This window comes from Spermophilus citellus (genome assembly GCF_964194105.1).
Source record: "Spermophilus citellus genome assembly, chromosome: 13".
Taxonomy (NCBI): domain Eukaryota; kingdom Metazoa; phylum Chordata; class Mammalia; order Rodentia; family Sciuridae; genus Spermophilus; species Spermophilus citellus.
The window spans coordinates 110,480,918-110,498,253 of NC_138193.1; the positions used below are offsets into that span (position 1 = coordinate 110,480,918).

Sequence of the window (17,336 nt, forward strand, 5' to 3'; positions counted from 1 at the left end):
AAACAGGCCTTCCCGCGGCGCCCTTGGCAGTTCCCCCAGACAACCCGCTGCGGCACAGAGCCTGGGCGCAGTAACGAAAGGGGCCCCCGGCACGACCGCCGTTCAGGGCAGCTCGGGCGCGTGTGAAGCGTTGGGCCCGGCGACGAGGGAACAGGACCGGGCGTCCCGCGCCGCCTTGCTAGGTGCCCAGGGCGAGGCGGCGCGCAGCTACCGGCAGCCCGCCTACCTCGTGCCCAAGTGGCCGAGGACGCTGGCGTGCTGCGCTGCGCGACAAGCCTGCGGCTTCCGGCTTGTGTCCTCTGGAGTTTTAAGAAAAAGGCTGATTGCGGACCCTCAACGCGTCTAGAGTGGCAGCACTGCGGCAGGGGTCACTGCCTGCGCCAGATGGAGAACCCTTGCCGAGTCTTGAGGTGTTCCGACTTCGTCCTGATCACCCAGACTTACGCCGCGGCGGCGGTCAAATGTGCCTTCGTAGGAATCAGTTCCAGCCAGAGTTCAGAGGGCTGAGAGCACGTGGGGCGGGAACGGTTTAGAAACCTCACTCAAATTGCTTACTTAAACGGTGTGGGAGTAAGGGGAAAGGCGCTTTTCCTCATTTTATACATTTTATGTTGTTAAAGTATTACAAAAAGCCTGTGATTTTTTGTAACAATGTTTTTAAATTTATCATATATATTTTTTTGGTATCAAGGATTGAACCCAGAGGTTCTTGGCCGCTGAGCGACATCCCCAGCTCCCCCCCTTTTTTTTTGAGATAGGGTCTCATTAAGTTGCTGAGGTTGACTTCAAACTTGGGATCCTCCTGGCTCAGCCTCCTAAATTGTTGGGATTACAGGCATGTGCCACTGGGCCCAGATTATCATAAAATCTTCTGACACATAAAAGGTGAAAATTGACCCCGAGATCTTTTCGTATGGGCTGAAGATTATAGTAAGTAGGCTCTTTTATGCAGCCCACAGTGGCCCATTGTAATCCTAACTAGTAATCTCAGCATGGGCATTTTAGGGAATCCCTGTCTCCAAAACAAAAACAAAAAAAGGGTCTGGAAATGTAGCTTTGTGGCGGAGCTCCCCTGGATTCAATCCCTAGTACAAGAGGGGGAAAAAAACTAGGCATGGTGACACACACCTGTAATCCCAGTGACTCAGGAAATTGAGGCAGGAGGATTGCAAGTTCAAGGCCAGCCTCAGCAATTTAGTGAGGCCCTGTCTTAAAAAAAAATGAAAGAGCTGGGGATGTTGCTCAGTGGTAAAGTGTCCCTGGGTTAAATCCCCAGTAACAAAACTAAAAAAAACAAAAAGGTAAGTAGGCTATTTTTATATAAATCTTTCATTTTAAGTAACAATCAGATTTATATACTGAAGTTGATTATCAGAGGAGCTACAGAAGGTCATATCACTAAGAGATGAAGCCCATGAGCACCATGGACAGCTGTGAGGGAAGATGCTGGCTAGCAGTGCACTTGTTTGTTCCTGGGGGGATGTATCAATCAGGCCATTTTCATTATAGATCCCTAGCAGAGCTAAACTGCAGATACTCCTGCATTGTTAAACATACTTCAGGAAATTAGACCAATGAACAAATTTACACAAGAAACAACAAATGCCACCTGAATACATTTGAGTAATAAAAACTGAATTTTCCTGACCTGTAGATACTATAAAGAAAATGAGTCTTTAAAGTCATAATTTTACAAATGTACAAATTAAGAATTTGAGAACCTCTCTTCCTTTCACCACCTCTTTGTCTTTCCAGAAGTCCAGGACCCCACCTGACTCCCAAGTCAATGTTCTCACACGACACCTGGATTCCTAAAACCAGGCTAATGAGACTAGACTGGCTCCCTTTTTCACATTTGCAGGTTGGCTGGCTACTGCTGAGTGCCATCTAGAAGTCCTGTCTGCACTATAACCTCCATCCTGCCTGCTATAGTCTGACCAGCCGCCTTAGTTTCCAACATATTCCCCTAACCCAGAGGCTGGATCCCCAGAACCTTGTAAAGCCAAGGTAAACCCTCTAGGCTATCTCCTCTGCTCCCTTCCTCCAGGTTCCTAGACTGGTTCTGGTCCCAAGGGTAAAGGCTCCAAGACCTAAGAAACTGCCTGCTCCACCCTTGGCCATGCTGGCTGAAGGGGCCAGGAAGGACTAGGGCTGGGACCCTTTGTGGGGTTTTACACCCTGCCTTAGAAAAAGCTGGAAGGTGAGTCCTACGAAAGTGGGGGTGGGGGAGTAGGGGTGCAAACAGTGGGGCCACGAAAAGAAAGAAATTTGGCAAGAGTGTCAGGAGGGAAGTAGCAGAAATGGGTTTAAAACTTTTAAATCATAATCATTACTTGCACTGAAATTCAGAATATAGATGTGAAAATACAAAACACTATTTTCTTTCCTTAGTAAATATAAGAAATTCTGATTTATTTCCTATGAACATATCAAAAGATTTCAGTGAAACTGCATACATTTTGGGAGGCAGAATCAATTCTTTTTTTTTTTTAAGTATTTTTTAGTTATAGATGGACACATTATCTTTATTTCGTTTATTTAGTTTTATGTGGTGCTGAGAATCGAACCCAGTGCCTTACATGTGCGAGGCGAGCACTCTGCCACTGAGCCACATCACCAGCCCAGAATCAATTCTAAAATAATGAGCAGTTTATTCAGTAGTTAATTCTAGAAAAATGGACAGATTAGTTGGTAATTTAGTGTGTTGTTGGAATAAAGGCCATTTGATATCAAAGGTAAATAGGCTACCCCCAGAAAACTAAGGTATTTTATTTGAAATAACAGAAGTAGACTCACAATGAAAAAAAGCTTTTAACACACACAGTGATAAAAGGTAGTCAATGAACTGGCGTGAGTGCCTCATACAGCCTCTGTGCAGCCAATTCCACCATTTCTCGGAGGGACTCATCGTCTTCACTTCCTTCTTCACATTCTACAGTCTGAAAGTGAAAGTACAAACATGCCTTTTGGAGTCTATAATTACATGGAGGATAAACAGTCTAAGAACAAGCCATCTTCTGTAAGGGTGGAGGACATTGGAGGACTGATGACCAAGAGGCAGAACTACTAGTCTGCACAACTAGGAACAGGTACAGGGTACCAAGCCCGTCCTGACACACGCAAGGTCCTAATTAGAGGTGAGCTGAGGGCGGGGAAATATTGAGCCCTGCCTTAGAAGAAGCTGGAAGGTGAGTCCTAGGAAAGTGGGGGTGGGGGGAAAGGAGGTGCAAACAGTGGGGCCACAAAAAGAAAGAAATTTGGCAAGAGTGTCAGGAGGGAAGTAGCAGAAATGGGTTTAAAACTTTTAAATCATAATCACTACTTGCACTAAAATTCAGAATATGGAAAGGTGTAGAGAACTACACGGAATTGCCCATATTTGTTCCAGGCAATGCTAGTCCAAGGAAGCTAGGTGGTACAACAAAAAGTACTTGGCAAGCAATGGAGGTGGTCATCTACTCAATATTTGGTATTTAATTTGATTTACACTAATAATCTCATAGTTACTTCTTAAAGCTCAACCATGAAACACTATACTGTTAAAATGCTTAAAAAATCCTACTATAAATATTCTCCATTTAAAAATTTAAGATGGAAAAAAACAAATTCTCAATTCTATGACCAAATGATTACTGCTACCATTTCAGTGTATAACTGTGAAGATTTTTAGTTACACACACACAAACACATATACCCTTTAAAACAATTTTTTAAGTTGTATAGCTACATCTATCTATCTATTTATATGTGATGCTGAAGATCAAACCCAGTGCCTGACACATGCTAGACAAGTGCTCTACCTCAGCCTATAGATAGATATATATGTGGGTTGGGTATGTATATGTATACACACACACTTTTTTTTTTTTTTTTTAGATATTATGGTTTAAATTTTTTTTTTTTTAGTTGTTGATAGACTTTTATTTTATTTATTTACATGCAGTACTGAGAATCAAACCTAGGCAAATGTGTTAATGCTGAGTCCCAGCCCCAGCCCCACACTTTTCTTACATATATACATATATATACACACTTTTAAATTAAAACAAAAATGGGATACTTTATCATACATGCTGCCTTCTAACTTTTTTTCTCAACAATGTAGTGGACAACTCTGTGTATTAATGAATCTGCACCAACTTTTTTTTTTTTTTTTTGGTACTGAGGATTTAACCCAGGGATACTTTACTGCTCAGCCACATCCCCAGCCCTTTTTATTTTGAGACAGGGTCTCACTAAGTTGCTTAGGCCCTCGATGAGTTGCTGATTCTGGCCTTGAACTTGTGATTCTTCTGTCTCAGCCTCTTGAAACACTGGGATTATAGGCATGCACCTCAGCCAGTTGTACCAACTTTCTTGTTATTTTAAAAATTTTTTGTAGGGCTGGGGATGTGGCTCAAGCGGTAGCGCGCTCGCCTGGCATGCATGCGGCCCGGGTTCGATCCTCAGCACCACATACCAACAAAGATGTTGTGTCTGCCGAGAACTAAAAAAAAATAATAAATGAATAAATAAATAAAGGTGCAGAAACCATTAAAAAAAATTTTTTTTTTGTAGATACTGGGGATTGAACTCAGGGGCACTTGACCACTAAGCCACATTCCCAGCCTTATTTTGTATTTTATTAGAGACAGGGTCTCACTGAATTGCTCAGGCCTCGCTAAATTGCTGAGGCTGGCTTTGAACTGGCTATTCTCCTGTCGCAGTCTCCAGAGCCCCTGGGATTACAGGTATGCACCATTGTGCCTGGCCCAACTTTCTTGATGGCTATACTTCAAATATAAGAAAATGCCATATACACAATTTATTTATATTTAGTTATATCATTTATTATCTCCTACTTTTGGATTTAAGTTTCTTACCATTTTTTTTTTCTTTTTACAGTGCCGGGGATCAAACCAGGGCTTTGCACATACTAGGCAAGTACTCTGCCACTGAGCTAGACTCTCAGCCTCTTACCACTTCTTTGCTTTTTTGTGGTGAGGGGATCGAACCCAGGGCTTTGTATATGCTATAAAAGTGCTCAATTATTGTTTTATATACTCAGCTCATCCCTTGCCATTTTAAAAAATGCTTAAATGGATACTGTTGTCCACTATCTTTGCGCATCTGTTTAATTCTTTTCTTTAGTAAAATCTAATAAGCAGCGTTGTAGACAAAGACCTTACTCTATTAAAGCTTTTGATGCCAAACTGCTTTGCAGAAATATTAGGTTTGCGATTTCTCTATTAGTGGATCTGGATATTTGTTTTAAACTTACTGGCTACTGATACTCCTTCCCTAGTGAAGTACATGTTCATGTCTTAAGTTTATTTTTTCTACTGAGGTAAAATAAATCTAGAGTTTCCTCAAAGCACTCTATATATAGTCATGTAAAATAAATTTAAACCCCACCCCTGAAAGCCAACATTTAGAAAAGCCACATGTATCTTGCTGGAGGAAACAGGAGCAGCTTCTCTGAAAAAATCAACTGGATGCCAAAGTAGAGAAAGACTAAGGTGAATGAAGGCAAGCTGAAACATTTCCCTAAAGAATACTTTGTAACTTAAATATGTAAGTAAGAATATGGGGAATACACTGTGAGGAAATGCCAGATTGAAGAAAGCACACAAACAAAAAATGTGTTAGGTGTGGGAAGAGAAATTATTTCTGTCCTCACTTTATGTTCCAAATGGTTTTAAATGTAGGAATAGTTACGTACCCGTGTATCCAAGTTAATATTAGCTGTTTTCCCATCCACGGTGACGCTAAGGACAGAACCATCTTTTACACTTACACATTCTTCTCCAAATATGTCCCTTAAAATAAATAAAGATGACATGTTAATAGAAGAGTCCTGCTTTGTATATTTGGGGAAAAAAAATAAAATTGAAGATAAGTCCTAGTTCCAAAGTGAAGTACTGATATCTATTCCTGAGGTATACATATTGTTTACCTTGATATAATTTATTAGTTTTTAAAATCAGGTAAAATAGCATCATTTATTAAGTATGTTCCATCGAGCAGGCATTATACTAAGCACTTTATATACATTATCTCTCTTTTTTTTTTTAGTTTAGATGGACACAATACCTTTATTTTTTTTTAATACCTTTATTTTGTTTATTTATTTTTATATATGATGCTGAGGATCGAACCCAGTGCCTCACACATGCTAGGCAAGTGCTCTACACTGAGCCACAACCCTAGCCCAATATATACATTACCTTAATGTATAATGATTTTGGTAAAGATTCTTTGACACACGAGGAATAAAAAGAGAGGTTAGTGATTTGCTAAAATCCTCAAAGCTTTTAAGCTGTTGAGTTGGAATTCAAGTCCAGGTATGTGGGCATCACTGGCTCCTAAGTTCACTAGCTGTCCACTCCTTTTAGTCAAATGCCTACTTTGTATTCATGAAGCTCAGTTTTGACTGAGCACCTTCTAGTATCGGGTGTGGAGTCAAGTACTGGGGATACAGAAACCACGACAATACCATTTCTGTTATTGAGGGACTATAGTTTAATCATTAATTTCAACACTGTTACAATCAGTTACAGGGATATTTGAAAACAGTAGTCCAATTAATAGTCTGGATGTAGTTAATGAATATAAAAGCTGCATAAAACAGCCCTCTGACAGAGTCAGACACTGACAACACTGTATTGAACTGGCAGTGGGGAGGGACCAACTGCTTGTTCTTTTAGACAGTAAATGTCAATAATGTGTTTGAGGACTGGGGATATAGCTCAGTTGGTTGAGTACTTGCCTCGAATGCACAAGGCCCTGGGTTCAATCTCCAGCACAACACACACACATAACCCTAGCAACTTAGGAGGCTGAGGCATGAGGATCATAAGATCAGAGTTAACTGCAGCAATTTAATGAGATCCTGTCTCAAAATTAAAAAAAAAAAAATTCTGGGGTGTAGCTCAGGGGTAGAGTGCTCCTGGGTTTGATCCCTAGTACTGTAAAAAATGAATATATTTGAATAAATCTGTCTGGGTAAATCATTACTAAGGAAAAATACCATATTTCTTTTTTTTTTCCCCCTCCTGTGCTGGGGATCAAACCCAGGGCCTTTTGTATGCTAGGCAAGCATGCTACCACTAAGCTATATACCCAGACCAAATAATATATTTCAAATATAGAAATATATTCAAAAGACAGGAAAACAAGTTGCAATTGTTTTTCACATAATTGACTGTTGACTGGTCTGAAGATACTGGGCTAGCTGTCTACGGCAGGGAGCCCCACGTTCTCTATTTCTGCAGAGCCTGCGAGCAGGACTGCTGCAGTCCTGAATCTACTCAGATCTGGAAAGCAGGACACCAAAGTCAACAGGGCTCTCAACCTGGGTCCCAGGAAAGGCTTTGGGGAGAGGTCATCTAACGCCTTTGAAAGAAAGGTAAAATTGTGCATATCCCTCTTCTCCACATGCTGGGGAAAAGTCCCACAGCCTTATCACACTGGCAGGTCAGTGCAGAGCAAAACCCCTGCAGAAAGAGCAAGAGACTCAGGGCTACTTAGCCACAGGGCTGGAAACTGACAGAACTGGCATCCTTGTCAGTGGCAAAGACAGCTCTGCTCCTATGGTTTATCTAGTTTATGTGACAAGGGACGCTTCTTAAAATCAGAATGCCACCACCAAGAACACTGTTTCTGAGGATGGGTGACAGTTTCTATAGGCTAAGTCATCATTTAAATCCTGTTATCCACTGGGTGAATAAACTGGGTGCAGCAGCATGTGCTGCAGTTTCAGCTACTGAGGAGGCTGAGGTAGGAGGTTCACTTGAATTCAGGAATTTGAGGCCAACCTTGGCAACACAGTGAGACTATTTCTAAAAACACAAATGAACAACCAGAAAACCCAATAGAAGCTTATCCATTTTTTAAAAGCCACTATTATCAAGTGTGAAATGTGGGAAAAAGAATGAAAGAAACAGAAATGCTAATGCAAAAATCTTCCAAATATATAGAACACCTTATTTTGTTAAGATGTATAATTAAGTAACCTTCAATTTAAAACTAGAAGTCATTTTTTAACAAGTATTTGAGAGATTACCACATACAAGGAACATTGTACTAGGTGCTGAAATTATAAATCATAGCTATCTACTCTTTACAAGATTATTTTACTTGGAAAAACATTCCAAAATCAGATTTAAAGAATACTTATAGAAAGGCAAAGGACTTAATTATCTGGTGTTCAGAAAAATACCAATATGAAAAGTATTGCACAGCTACAGACTTCATATTTGAGAAAGTCTAGAATGAAACCCCTTTTATCAAAGAATTCATATTTAAGAAGCAAACATGTAGGGTACAGTGGTGCACACTAGTAATCCCAGAGGCTTGGAAGTTGAGGCAAGAAGATTATAATTCAAGGTCAGCCTCAGCAACTTAGTGAGGCCCTAAGCAACTTTAGCAAGATGCTGTCTCAAAATAAAAAATAAAAAAGTCTGGAGATGTGGCACAGGTGTAGAGCAACATTAGGTTCAATCCCCAGAACTGCAGGAAAACAAACAAAAGCAGTAAATATAAAATCATCCTTCTGGAGCTGGGGTTGTGGCTCAGTGGTAGAGTGCTCGCCTAGCACATGCAAGGCACTGGGTTCAATCCTCAGCACCACATAAAAAATAAAAAATAAAGTTATTGTGTCTAACTACAATAAAAAATTTTTAAAAATAAAATAAAATAATCCTTCAGGCGGTCAGTGGTACTGCTGAGACAAGGGTCTGTGGTTGATGGTGCCAGCCTGTCAGCACATCCTGAGGCCCTGTTATATGAATGTAGGCAGCTGGCCAGGCAGGTCTCATACCAGGAATCTAGCGCAGTGAACCTGCCCTGGCTTGCATCACACAGCCAGTATGCGAACGTGCCAGAGCAGAGTTCAGGGCTCCTCCCACCCATCCTTACTTCCTGGTTGGGCGATGATGAATAAGATACTTACTGGAGCATGATTTCCAACCTCTTGCTGTAAATGTGCATTTCTAATTTCTTAGAAGCCTTTTGTACTGCACCTGGGGGGAAAAGGACAGAGTTCAATTTCCAAGTTTCTATTCTAACAATTCCAAATCCATGACCAGAATGATCAGCTATGAAGCACTGAAGTGCAAGCACATTGCTGCTCCGCCCACCAGCTCAGCTCAGCTTGGCACTGGCATCACTGTATTTTGTGTTCTTATTTAAGACCCACAAGATGAGACTTAAGATTGCTTTTAGTCATTATTATCACCATTTTGTGGTACTGGGGACTGAATGCAGAGGTGTTCTACCACTGAGCTGCATCCCCAGCCATTTTCTATAAGTTCTACTTTGAGACAGGGTCTTGCCAAGCTGCAGAGGCTAGCCTTAAACTTGCCCATGTCTTCCTGTCTCAGCTTCCTCCACCCCCCCACCCCACCCCCGCCGTACTGGGGATTGAACCCAGGTGCACTTAACCTGGGTTCATTGAGTCATTTCCCAGCCCTTTTTGTATTTTATTAGAGACAGGGTCTCCCTAAATTATTTAGGGCCTTGCTAAATTGCTAAGACTGGCTTTGAACTTGTGATCTGCCTGTCTCAGCCTCCTGAGCTACTGGGATTACAGGTATGTGTCACTGAGCCCAGCAGGGCCTTGAGCATTCAATTATGCTCTGCAAACCCTGCACAAAAACTTACAAAGATCTATGGTGGTGTTATTTATAGCAGCTGAAGGCAGGAACACCTCAAATGTTTACCAGCTGATGAACTGATGGGCAAAACATGTTATATCCATAGTATTAAAATAAAAAAAAAAAGAGGGGCTGGGGTGTGACTCAGTGGTAAAGCCCGCTTGCCTAAAGTGTGAAGCATTGGGTTCATTCCCCAGCACCACATTAAAAAAATGAATGAATAAATAAAGTTATTTAAAAAGAAAAATGAAGTACTGATTTATTTACAACATGGATGAACCTTTTTTTTTTTTTTTGGTACCGGGGATTGAACCACTCGACCACTGATCCACATCCCCGGCCCAATTTTGTATTTTATTTAGAGACAGGATCTCAATGAGTTGCTTAGCGCCTTAAAGTTGTTGAGACTGGCTTTGACTCGCGATCCTCCTGCTTCTACCTTGAACAACAACAACAACAACAAAAAGGAAGGCAAAAAAGTAGTGTGAGAGTTTTTTTTTTTTCTTTTTTCTGTTTGTTTTGGTAGTGGGGACTGAACACCCAGGGGTGCTTTACCACAACTATCCCAGACCTTTTCCTTTTAAATTTTGAGACAGGGTCTTACTAAGTTGCTTAGGGCCTCACTTAAGTTGTTGAGGCTGGTTTTGAATTTGTGATCTTCCTGTCTCAGCCTCTTGAGCTGCTGGGATTACAGGTGTGTGCCACTGCATCTATCCCAAATGAATAATTTAGATTTGATGTAGCTAGTTATAAAGAACATGAATAATGAAGCAGTAGTCAGCTAAATTTAATTCTCCTGAAATCAAAGAACTGCATACACACACACACAAATATTTTTTTTTTAATACTTAGTGGACACAATATCTTTATTTTACATTTATGTGGTACTGAGGATTGAACCCAGTGCCTCATGCATGCTAGGCGAGCACTCTACCACTGAGCCACAATCCCAGCCCTTCACATATGTTTAACATTAAGAAACAGGAATATTCTACCAGAGAACAGGCTCTGAGGATGGGAATATAGGATGGGCAATTTCTCAAACATTCCAGTGTGACTAGCAACAAGGGCCACTCTATGGTAAAGATGCAAATCTGAAGACATGTTTTACACTGAATTATGTATCAAACAGAATGAAGGTGTAAAAAATTATATAAAAACATTTCCACTGGTGTTTTCTTTGGTTGAAAATTGTCCAAGAGGGAGATGCTATTCTAACTACAAGGTTTATTACACACAAAGAGTCTTCCTAACACACAAGCTCATTTAATTCAGCCATATTTTGGAATCTCCTTCAGCTGTTTAAGAGGACTATAACTAAAGGAATTTTATCTTCATCTTAATTGCAACCATAGTAGGAATGAAGAGACCAAACAAAAAGGAAAATAATGGTAATATGCACTGTTGTGTATGCACCTCAAAGATCACATAGGAATAAAACAATTAGATTTAAAGTTCTAATTTAGGACTCTACTTCCTTTTAGTTCACAGAATCAGAACAGATGAAAGAACAGATAGATGAAAGTAAAAATTCTGTACCTTTCCTTATTTTCGGATTTGACTGAACTTCTAGGATCACTGTTGTTACTGTGTCAGCATACATGTCATTAGAAGGGTTTGCCAGCCACTGGAAGGCAAAGGCAGAGTTAGGAAGGCAGAGCTCTGGCACTCACCCAGCCAGCCAGGGACTGTACAAGCAGGGCTACTGGTTTTAGCATTTTCACTGAAATTAACTAATAATGTTGAACATCCCTAATTTTCTTTTTTAATCATATAAAAGTATACTAAGCACTTTCTTTGTGGCAAGGTGTTTTATATATATTATTTAATTCTCATAACAAATAGTACAATTAGGGGCTGGGGTTGTAGCTTAGTGGTAGAGCACTTGCCTCTCGTATGAGGCACTGGGTTCAATCCTCAGCACCACATAAAAATAAGTAAATAAATAAAAATAAAGGTATTGTGTCCATCTACAACTAAAAATATTTTTTGAAAAATAGTACAATTGGGCTGGGGATGTGGCTCAAGCGGTAGTGCGCTCGCCTGGCATGTGTGCGGCCGGGGTTCGATCCTCAGCACCACATACCAACAAAGATGTTGTGTCCGCCGAGAACTAAAAAATAAATATTAAAAATTCTCTCTCTCTCTCCTCTTAAAAAAAAAAAAAAAAAGAAAAAAGAAAAATAGTACAATTGACTTCATTTTATAAATAAGAAAACTGACTGTAAAGTAATTCGCATAAGGTTATTGCTGGTGCTTGATTCAAACTCAAATTCCTAATAGCTTTGTTAGATGCACAGGCAGCATGGTAACAGGGTAAGATGTGCATGTCTGATACTTGGGATGGAAGCCAGAGCTTTGCGCATGCTGGGTATATGCTCAATCACTGAGTTATATCCTTATCCCCTATGGGGTAACATTTTAAAATATTACTTCTGCTTCTTACCGGAAGACTAAGATTCCCTGACGCTGTTTCATGTGCCAATTATTCTAACAAAGCTTCCCATATACCAAGGTTAGTGAAACCAGGTGCATAATTTTAGGAATGAGCACACTCCCTAATTTTTGCTGCCTCTCCAAAGAGCATTTTTACAATTAACAGCAGGCACTTGAAAACCTTTCTAAGATGTTTTCTGATTTGTTAACTCTAGAAACAAAAATACATTCTCTAATAGTATTTAGTAGAAAGAGTTGAATCAATCTCTCTAATAATTTTCCTTTTTCGGATCATATTTTATATATTATTTTATGTAACTTCATACTAGAGAAACCCATTCCTTTGACACTTTCATTCTTCTTCTTTTTTTTTCTTTTGATACTGGGGAATAAGCCCAGGAGTGCTCTATCACTGAGGTACATCCCAAATCCTATTTATTTTTTATTTTGAAATTGGGTCTCACTAAGTTGCCTAGGCTGGTCTTGAACATGTGATCCTCCTGCCTCAGCCTCCGGAGTTGCTGGGATTGCTGACATGCACCACAGGCTTGACATTTTCTTTTGTTGTTTTTAGCGTTTGATCAAATTTAGGCTTAAATCACAAAACTCTAATAGGATCAGAGCTGACATATCTTTTAAAATTTATTTTAATCTTCAAAATACCATTTTTTAAGAAGTACTACCAGACAAGTTTGTATGCTTTTATTTTTTTGAAGGTAAGACATCTCAGTTTTTATCTTTTAATTTATTGATTTCGGATGGAAACTGATTTTTGTGGGTATGGACTGTATTTGTTATCTGCTGTTAACCATCTCCAATTCTTCCTATTGAAAGATGCTTTTATTTTTTTGAAAAAAGGTCTTGCTAAGCTGCACAGGCTGCCTTTGAACTTGTGATTGTGTTCTACCTCTGCCTTCCAAGTTGCTGGGATTATAGATGTGTACCACCACATCCAGCATGTTTGTGTTTTAACAGAATTCAGTTTCTATCTTATGAATTTTATGACCTTTTTATCTAACTGAAATATTCCTGCAAACTACAAAATCAGCTGAGACTCACGTGGCAGACTTATTGAACCCAATAAATATTAAGCTTTAACTTATTAGTAGCAATGTAACTATATAGAAAATGTCGTTACATTATATTTAAAGTTAATCTTGGAAGGAAAAACAAACTTATTTCCCAACTATTTTTTTTCCCTGAATGGGAAGCAACTAGTTTTCTCTATAATTTACATGTAAGCATTTTTTAAAACTTTTTTCCCTCTTGTTTAGGTAAATGATTTTATCTTACTTCTAGTACCACCATGCCTGGTTCCTGTATTACAGTAATATTTTTGAATACTTTCAGAGCAGGTTTTTCTTGAATTTCTAATTCTTCTACATCACCTAGAAAAAAAAAAGAATTACATTATGTATGTAATTTTCTAATCATCTTTCAGAGGCATCACTTTATTTGCTTATAGAGATGGATTAAATAAAGCTAATAAATAATGGAAAATTAATAGCATAATGAAACAGCTAGAATTTATTTTAATTGCTTATAGCAATTAAAGATATAAATACATATTATAAAAACTCATGTAGCTTCGTAGGATTTACTCTGAACATTAAAGATTTTATCAGTAGCAAACTTCGGTGATGTTCAAACATCTATGTTGGTACAAGAGATCTTGCCTTCTGCTAGCATCTTAACACACCAGTCACTTTACCTCTGACTTCATAAATTTATTCACTGCATAGGAACATTCTAATGTTATTCAATATCAAAATTTTCTGGTCTTCTTACTGTCCTCTTAAACAAGGATTAATTTAGACATATTTTATTAATTTTTCTATGTTATTATCCATAATCCTAGTGTAAGGGTTAGAGGTGAAAAAAGATTTTCCTTATACTGGTTTGTTTAATGGTATCACTTTACTATGTGTATTCTGATGGAAAGTAATTTTATAATCTGAAATATCATTGCTTTATTAGAAAGTTTCTGCCTCTCATTATATTAATACATAAAAATATGTAACTCAAAATGATGAAAACAGATTGAGTGGACTTATTCTCAGTGGTCTTTGGCCAAAGCCCATTAATTCTTATAAAACCTGCTAAATAGATCAGTAATGATGAAACTAGAAAATCTGTTTGACTCAACCAAGAGAAAAAAAGAGATAAAATTTAGATATAGTCAACTAAAATATATTTTAAACACAAGGAACAAGACTACTGATATTTTTAGAGTTGTAAATACATTAGAGATAAGAGGTATCATGGAATTTAAAAAAATTTATGAGTATATTTTCAACTAAAGGTGATAATATATATGACCATTTGAAGTACAAATTGACTTCTGAGACAATTATCGAAGCTGAATAAAATCTTTTCTCAGATGTAAAATTACCTTACTAAAAGAGGTAAAATAATTAAATGAATTTCAATAAACATACCTGTCAATTTCTGCAGCTGGTAATAGAGCAAATTAAAGGGCCCAGTGTATGGTATGGCTTGGGTCTGTTTCACAGTGCTCATGGCCAAATCAGTATAATCTGAAGAGAAATTAGAGTAAACAGACTTTAAGAAAATAATACTAGTTTCACCAAACACAATTTATAAAATACCAGGGGTTTAAAAAAAACAAGTGCAAGCAAATTAAACAAGAACACACTTCTGAAAGCTATCAAGGTGCTCCTACAAGTCCCTGCTATGGCCTCTTGCCCTGCTAGTTAAACTGGGTTCCAACTCTGGGTAAGCAGCCCTGCCCTCAGAACCATCAGGTTCTTGGACTTCTCTAAGCAGTGCGTAAGCTGCCTTCCACCTTCTCTTCTGCTTGGCCAGTGTTCCCCAATTTGCAGAGCTCTTGCCATGGCTCCAGGCCAGCTCTCCTCATACACCCAGCACTCAACATGTGCCTGAGCTGTACTGTGACGAGCACTTTCTAACACTGCTTCTCTCATTACACTGAGCTGTAAAAGGCCATGACTTGATAGACCTTCAGTGCTTTAATAAACCTAGCCTCCTGCAGGGCATAGGAGTAAGAGCTCACCAGGTGGTGAATGAAGGAACAAGTTACACACTTACCTGTGATACTTTGAAAGCTGACAACTGGCCTGCCTCATGGATAAATTCCTAAATACATCTGGTATTTCTTATTCCTTAGTAAAGTTCTTAAAATTTACTAGTGTTATACAAACATAAGCAAGCACAGTATTTACTTGAAGATAGTATTATTAGGAAAGAAAGTTCTTACCAATGGCTTAGAATTTATACCCACATAGAACTCAGTAGAAATGTTTATAAACTTCAGGAAAAAAACAACTTATAAACTTAAATCCAATCCTGTCTTGGTGCAAACCTCCATTTTTCTCTACAATGAGCTTCAATTTGTATATACTACAGTTTCTGACCATATGGTTGATGTTACTTGGATGATGGGCATTAATTTTTTCCCTTTAAAGAATATTTATGAAAGATTCTGTTTCTTCATCCTGATCGATGTTTTGGAATGGTGGAGAACGAACAGATCCAGCAAGTGATGTAAAACTACAGATTCATTAAGTGTAGCTCAGTGGTAGAACACACACTTTACCATGCATGAATCTGGGTTTCATACCAAACAGAACAAACCAACCCTACAAATGGTTAAAAAACAAAATGTACACCTGAGAAGTACAAAGTTACTTCAGAAAATAAAAACACCATGCACTGATGTAAAGGGTAGAAAACAGTGGTATGAGGTCAGTAGGAGTGGTCAACCTGAGAGAGGCGAACATGACCTGAATTATGAAAAGAGTGACTTCCTAGATAATTTTAATGTTTCAGTGGTTCAGAAAAGATTTCTCCACAAAGCTATTTAGACTACTTATCTATTTTTATTTCATTATTTTGTTGTTACTAAATATTTGGCCACTAAATTAAAGAGAGGCTTTCATAGATTTTTCTTTCAATGCTGAGGTCAAATAATATCTGATATTGAACAGTATACTTACTGGACAGGTCACAAGGAGAAAGTATGTGATAATTAAAGTTTCTTTTAACAAGTATTCCTGAGACCCGCTGGCCTTGTTCTGGTTTTTTGTCTGCTAAAAAGCCCATGACCTATTAAAAAAAGAAGGAAAAAAAAATAGAATGCAGATATTTAGGCAGTCATTGACAACCACTAGACCTTTTAACTACAAAAATAACATGTGAATTTAACTTTGAAAATTATAAAACGCTATATTTTATCTATGTCCAGGTTCATGTCCAAGCCTAACAAGTTCTCCAAGAGAAGATCCATAGGGATGGATCTAGCAAGAATGGCTGGGTTCAGTTCAATTCCAAACAGCTCAACAACAAAAGTTAATGCTTTATTTATTTAAGAAAATTTTTTTGTGGTTCTGGAGATTGAATTCAGGGCATGCCAGCAAGTCTTCTACTGCTGAGCCAATACCCCAAGCCTGCAATGCCTTTAAATAACTAAAATTATCAGAGAACAATACTCCAATAAGTTGTTTAGCTTTTCCTGATCTCAGTTCAATGTGGCGTCTCTTAAATTATCTGATTCCAAAAATTCTTTTGTCCCTACATCACTTCCAGCAGAGTTTTGAGAAATACAGTTCTAGATTGTTCCATTGAATGTATTTTTCTATAGATTTAAGAGAAACATCATGACACTGTGAACCATTAGGATTTAGGCGCTGGGGCTGGGGCTCAGCGGTAGAGCACTCGCCTAGCACTTGCAATGTGCTGGGTTTCATCCTCAACACCACATTAAAAATAAATAAATAAAATAAAGGTATGTGTCCAACTACAACTAAAAAAAAAAAATAGTTAAAAAAAAAAAAGATTTAGGCACAGATACAAAACACTTGCTCTTCTTTGGAAAAACCTTACATCCTAAGTTTTGTTTCCCCTCCATTCAATTATAAGAAAGGCTATTCCTCAGTTTGTTTCTTCATGCCTGGCTCATTATGTATTAAAAAACTGTTGTAAAGTTAACATATGTCTGATACCTAAAACTTCATACAAATCATTTAAAAGCTGGCCTTAAAAGTATCTTCAAAAGATTTTTGATCAACAGAGGTAAAAATGCAGGCTTCTTCCAATGAATCCCTCTCACATGCCAGGTAATGTTTTCCTTAACTATTTCAATTTTAAATTCTGGAAGTATATTTCACCATCAAAACAATTAATTTGGGGCTGGGGTTATGGATCAATGGTAGAGTGCTCGCCTCGCATGTGCAAGGCCCTGGGCTTGATCCTCAGCATCACATAAAAATAAATAAAATAGGTTCT

The 17,336-nt window shown here is 38.4% G+C and overlaps 1 protein-coding gene across 5 annotated transcripts in view; it reads right to left on the reverse strand.

The window, feature by feature from the left end:
- Nucleotides 1-2,627: 2,627 nt before the first annotated feature.
- CPSF3 (cleavage and polyadenylation specific factor 3) overlaps nucleotides 2,628-17,336 on the reverse strand; it is a 36,836-nt gene continuing 22,127 nt past the window's right edge. For all 5 annotated transcript variants that reach the window (XM_081264248.1, XM_081264244.1, XM_081264247.1 and 2 more), the window contains 7 exons: nucleotides 16,049-16,157; nucleotides 14,510-14,608; nucleotides 13,365-13,459; nucleotides 11,175-11,262; nucleotides 8,933-9,002; nucleotides 5,702-5,798; nucleotides 2,628-2,939 (listed from right to left, as the gene is read on the reverse strand). In XM_081264248.1, coding sequence (XP_081120374.1) covers nucleotides 2,838-2,939; nucleotides 5,702-5,798; nucleotides 8,933-9,002; nucleotides 11,175-11,262; nucleotides 13,365-13,459; nucleotides 14,510-14,608; nucleotides 16,049-16,157 — 660 coding nt within the window. In that variant the 3' untranslated portion in view covers nucleotides 2,628-2,837. The remainder of the gene's footprint in view (nucleotides 2,940-5,701; nucleotides 5,799-8,932; nucleotides 9,003-11,174; nucleotides 11,263-13,364; nucleotides 13,460-14,509; nucleotides 14,609-16,048; nucleotides 16,158-17,336) is intronic.